The sequence below is a fragment of the Podarcis pityusensis genome (genome assembly GCF_964106645.2).
Source record: "Podarcis pityusensis genome assembly, chromosome: 13".
NCBI lineage: Eukaryota > Metazoa > Chordata > Lepidosauria > Squamata > Lacertidae > Podarcis > Podarcis pityusensis.
In genome coordinates this window covers 21,952,789-21,958,788 of record NC_138038.1, presented here as the reverse complement: position 1 = coordinate 21,958,788, position 6,000 = coordinate 21,952,789, and the positions used below count along the sequence as shown (strand labels likewise).

Here is a 6,000-nt window from a genome sequence, read left to right as displayed (position 1 = left end):
TGGTAGAGCATGAGACTCTTAATCTCACGGTTGTGGGTTCGAACCCCACGTTGGGCAAAATATTCCTGAATTGCAGGGGGTTGGACTAGATGACCCTCATGGTCCCTTCCGACTCTACAATTCTATGATGGTCAACCAGATGGCCCACAATGACAGCAATAAACAACAGCCGCCATTGTCTCCTAGTAACTGATATTCCAATGCATGGAGCCTCTAAAACCAGGAGATGGATATAATATTCTCTATGACAGCCTTCCCCGGCCTGATGCCTTCCTGACTACAACTCCCATCATCCTTTGACCATTGGCCAGGATGGCTGGGGCTCATGGGAGTTGGAGTCAAAGAACATATGGAAGGCACCAGGTTGGAGGAGGCTGCTATAAATTTGACCAAACCCCACTTTAAAGCCGTATAAGCTAGAGGCCGCTATCGCCATTTGTGGCAGCACTTCCATAAATTAGTTATGCACTATATTAGGAGTAAACTGGTACTGGTCACTAGACACCTGAGACTTAGTGTCATGGGACATGCGTTAGGGCCGAAGAATCTGTGGCCCTTCCAATGTGGTTGGACTCCAACTCCCAACAGCCCCAGCCAGCATGACAGATGATTGAGGGATGATGGGAATTGTCACCCAACAATATCTGGGCGACAATCAGTTCCTGGCATATGTCTTCTGCATCCTTATTAGGGATGGGCGAACCTGTTTCTCTGCCCCCCCCCCCCCGTTTCTGATTTTTCCAATATTTTATTCACATCAATTTGCTTTTCTTTTTTATATACAGTGGTGCCTCAGGTTAAGAACTTAATTCGTTCTGGAGGTCCGTTCTTAACCTGAAACTGTTCTTTAGCTAATGGGGCCTCCCATTGCCACCACGCGATTTCTGTTCTCATCCTGAAGCAAAGTTCTTAACCCGAGGTACTATTTCTGGGTTAGCGGAGTCTGTAACCTGAAGCGTCTGTAACCTGAGGTACCACTGTATACAAAAAAGTGGACATGGGGGGGAAAACTGCCAGCATTTTAGCGCAAATTTCTCCTAAGGCACACATTTTTGTATGCACATTTCCCAGATATAATGTATTTTGTATGCTATTTTTATGAATATATGCATTTCCCTGCACACTTTATCCTATAGTGTACATTTTTGTACACATTGCTCAGCTGAAGAATAGCACAGCAAAATTCGTAGTAGTGCAAATACAAAGGATGGCTGTGTTTCAGATTGTGTATTGTTTGTAAATTGAAAATTTGATAGATTTGTCGACAAATCTGAACTAAATTTTATTCCTCCCCCCACCCCGCTCCCTAATCCTGGCTTCCCTTTTTAATTCACCAAGCACTGCTTCCCTTCTCTCAAGTGCCTAATACCTTGTGGGTTGCCTTTTAATACAGCGTGTTGTAAAAGCACTGTATGTCTTCATTGTGGTTTCTTTAACAACGTCATTAGCAAATTAGGATAAAAATCAAGCAAGGTTTTGTAAGAACCAAAGTTTCCAAGCAGAGCTCCTTGCATGTACTCTACTCTTGTGCAAGTAAATTAACTTATGTTTGTTAATAATGTCAGCAAGCAGCAATGGTTTCAGCAGTTTACAATGCATGCACTGAGTTTCAAGGTTTCTACACCTTTTTGGTTTTATATGTTATATTTTAAAGGTAAAGGTAAAGGGACCCCCGACCATTAGGTCCAGTCATGGCCGACTCTGGGGTTGCAGCGCTCATCTCGCTTTATTGGCCGAGGGAGCCGGCGTACAGCTTCCAGGTCATGTGGCCAGCATGACTAAGCCGCTTCTGGCAAACAAGAGCAGCGCACGGAAACGCCGTTTACCTTCCCGCCGGAGCGGTACCTATTTATCTACTTGAACTTTGATGTGCTTTTGAACTGCTAGGTTGGCAGGAGCAGGGACCGAGCAACCGGAGCTCACCCCATCACAGGGATTCGAACCACTGACCTTCTGATCGGCAAGCCCTAGGCTCTGTGGTTTAACCCACAGCGCCACCTGTGTCCCTATGTTATATTTTAGAGATATATTACTTTGGAGATGGCTTCAGGGTAGCAATAAGTGGTGATGGTTTTAGGTATCAAAGCTTTAGGGACTTGGTGAGCTGTTATCCATCGTTGTTTGAGCCCTGTGATTTCCATCTAAAGGACTGATAAAAAGGCAGGTGTGTTAGGTACACTTTTCCACAGAGTAACCCTAGACAGACCATTCACACTGGGTATTAGGAAAGTAACACTACCAATTCAGAGGGCGTGATATTGAGCTTAGCTTGCTTGCCTCCCAGTACCTCTTTTTAGGCATGAAACATTTGCCTTGGAAAAGGCTAAACTCACCGCTGCCTGTTCCCCCTTTGCCCACATACTCTCAGTTTGCTGCCCTTCTGCTGAAGCAGACAGACAGAAGTAGGGTAGAAAACACACTCTTTTATTAGGGTACAAAATACAGAACCCCACGTCTTCACCCCAATTTACTTCACAGCTAGACAAATCCTAGTGCATATTCCCCAGTGTGTAAGAAACCGTACTGGAAGAGGAATGAAGGGAATGGGAGCAGGGTGCTGAAGGAGAAGAGAGAAATCAAACAGAAGGGCAGATCATGTGTTGCATTTTACCATTACCAGGAACAATAGTACACCCAGGTGAAAGTAAGCCAACATTTCACAGCTTTCAATCCCAGCATCAGGCAACCATCCATACTGAAATCAGTCATTTTTCATTATTCTTATTCTTATTAAGGCTGCGGAACTTTACTTTTGCTGCACCAGATAACAAACCAACGAACTCCATCAAGACAGAGAGGTCCTGGCTTCCTGTAGTTATTTGGGGGTAATTCTCCCAAATAAATCCATCTCTGTATGTCGCAGTATTCATAGCAAAACACACATGCACACACACAGTAAGGATATTGCAAGTCCAAAGTTTTAAAAATGGGATATTTGAATTTCAAGGCTGCAATTCTAGGCACCTACCCAAAAATAAGCCTCAGTGAGCATAGTGGGACTTATTGTGTGTCACTGTGCGCGCGCGCGCACACACACACACACACACACACACACATGCCTACCAGGAATGCCTTTTCTGCTTTTAGCTTTCCAAAAGCAAGCACGTTACCCCATTGTGCACGAAGCAAGTTAGCAAACTCCCTTCTCACTCTGGTTCCTAAATTTCTGATTTCTCCCCCAATTAGCTGCATGCTTACCGTGGTAAGTTATCTCTTGGGAAATTACCGTATCTGTATTTTCAAAGTGTCTAGTTGAAAGAGCCAAGGCCCACTTTTTGGTGATTTGAACTTGTGGCCAAAACCTGAGAAAGATACGTTTTTTGAAACTCAGATATAACATTTGGTTTCCCAAATAGCAAAGTATTATAAGGACAAGCTTTGCTAGTTTTCCCTTCATGGAAAATACAGATATGCTGAAGATTGCAGGGGGGGGGGGAGTGTGAGTGATTTGTTAAGCAACACTAGTAATGTATTCCAATATTTGCATACGACGGGGCCAAAATTTCCATTCCAATACTCAGATTTTGAATTTGCTGTATACAGAAACTTCCATCACCCAAACAGGAACCTGCATTTAGAAATATATGCGAAGTATTGAACTGGTGTGAAACTCCATTTAAATTCTATTTAATGTATTTGCTACTGGAGGAGGAAGATCAACTGTCATATTGGTGCCTGAGACAAAGTCACCACATCCCAGCATTCTATACCCATTAATGAATAGGAAGCACAATCTACCAGAAAGTTCTCCTGCACAAACCTAATTGAAATGAATGAGATACGCTACCAAAGGTCAGTTCTGTCTGTATTTTCTCTCTGCTAGCCTTAATGGCATCCAGAATCTACCAACTGCGCTAGCTTCATGACAGGAACACCTCTCACTCTGGTTTTCAGCTCCTTGCTCTAAGATGCACAACTACAACACACTCCCACGCAGTCTGCAACAGAATATTCTTTTTGCCCTGTTTAAATTAATACTCTATCAGCCTACATAATGTGAAAATAATTAAGGTTGTTAAGCTAAGGAAGGATTAATGGAGGGGGGAGATGTCCACTGCCCCTCTACTCTTCACCTGAGTTACAAGCTACAGAGATGTTTGGGAGGGACTAGGTGTCTAAAAAGGCCTTTAAAAGTATGGAATATTTCATGGATGGTCTCCAGCACTCCAAACTTATTCCTAAAATAAAATGTAATTCACTTCCAACTTTTCCTCTCGGTCTTTAAGCAGCACATCCCACCCCACTCCCTAGGGAGGAGCTACGAACTCCTAGAAAGTGGTAAGTCCCATTTTTCAAAGTACCCCCACCATGAATTCCAAGTCCATTATTAAACTCACAGAAACCAGCCAAAAGGCTCCTGATTTACTGGGGATATCCCATTAACGGGCAAAGAAGCAGTTCTATGCAGTTCTAACACGCATCCACACACACATTTGCCAAGGAAGATTTATTAATATTACATTTTTCTACTGCACTCCTCTTCCTGGTTCAGTCAAGTCAAGACATACAAGAGGCCTGGGATGCCTGGGACAGGTGAGGGAGGATTTGGTGGTTGCTATAGCAACCGTCCCAGAGCTGTACATCCTGAGATTTTACAGCTTTTGATATATTTTTTTAAAGGCAATCGCTAGCCCTCGTTAAAAAGACATCCTCTAATTATGACTTAATGGCACAGCTGGATTACCTGCTGTTACATACCTCTCTCTCCTCTGCCTCCCCACAAACACATGCCTTCTGCCTCCTGGCCAAGTCAAGAAAGAAACAAAAGCTGGGTTGGAACAGGTCAGGGAGGGGATCGTTGTTACCAAAGCAACGGCTGTAGTTCTGCTAACCTGGAGACTTTTAGGCCATGTACACACCGTTTACTTAAAGCACACGACTCTCCACCCCAAAGAATCCTGGGAACTTTAGCTTATCCCTCAAAAAGCTGCAATGCCCCCCTAGCACCCTTAACAAACTGCATTTCCCAATGTTCTTTGCGGGGTGAGGCAGGGCGCAGTCATGCGTTTTCAATATTCGGTGTGTGCCCAGCCTTTATTTTCATTTGGAACAATAACTAACCCTCAATAATATTTCCAGACGTAAAAACAGAATATTCTGGTTTTGTCATAATAGTGCCATAGCCTTTTTCTGCATCCCTATAGCTGCTCTACTTTAGCACACTTGGGGATGGGGGGAAGAGAACGAGGTCCTACAAAACAGTTTGCTCCACTACTGATCCCATAACATAGCAGGTCATATGGGTGCTTCTAAGCTGACCAGCCCTCTAGTAACTTGAGTGATGGGTGCTGTGGCTACCTACAAAACCAGTTACTCAATAGCCTTTGGAAATGAGCCATTCTATATGTTGCCTTCTGGGATCATAAGGATAAGAAGCCACCAAGGAGTCTCAAATTGTCATGTAAACTTCTAACTGATGGGCAAATTTGAGACAGATAGCTCAATCATTGTAAGCACTGTATCATTGTAACAACTGTTATTTATTTCACTGGGAATGACTTCCTAGCAGGGATTGCCGTCTGAATTTGTTAATCTTTCTGTTTTCCCCAACTTTTTAAATTGAAACAAGTTTCCAGTCCTCATGGCTGTGAAGAAAAATGTGAAAACTTCATGGGAATGTTTCTCCAAAAGGAAATTGACCAGCAAAAAAGCAGAGTGAGATTTATTGCTTCCTTTTGCAGATCTTTAGTACCTCTACTGGCAGGGGGTTCGGGGAAAGGGTACTAGGCCGGCTCCTGAAAAATCTTTTATTGTAGAATTTCCAGACCTCTGCTCTTCCCACAAACTGTGGGAAATGACGTGAGAGGGTAAGCTTCCCAGAGTCACAAGATTTACAGATGGCTTGGCTGATTTTTGTTTGTTGTCAAATGGAAAAAGCAAAGGAAACAGAACTGTGTAAATTTTAAAGTGTCAGGCTTCGAATCTCTCAGTCCAGCAAGCAAAAGCAGCTGGCAGCTTCTTTGTCTCTCTTCTCACTGGCCAAATCCAGAATAAAAAAGC

The 6,000-nt window shown here is 43.4% G+C and overlaps 1 protein-coding gene across 1 annotated transcript in view; it reads right to left on the bottom strand.

Annotated features, from left to right (window-relative positions):
* The window catches only part of SCRN2 (secernin 2), a 15,829-nt gene extending 11,085 nt beyond the window's left edge, over positions 1-4,744 (bottom strand). The window contains exon 1 of the mRNA XM_080979421.1: positions 4,699-4,744. Within this exon, the coding sequence (XP_080835547.1) occupies positions 4,699-4,729 (31 nt within the window). The 5' untranslated portion in view covers positions 4,730-4,744. The remainder of the gene's footprint in view (positions 1-4,698) is intronic.
* Positions 4,745-6,000: the final 1,256 nt, after the last annotated feature.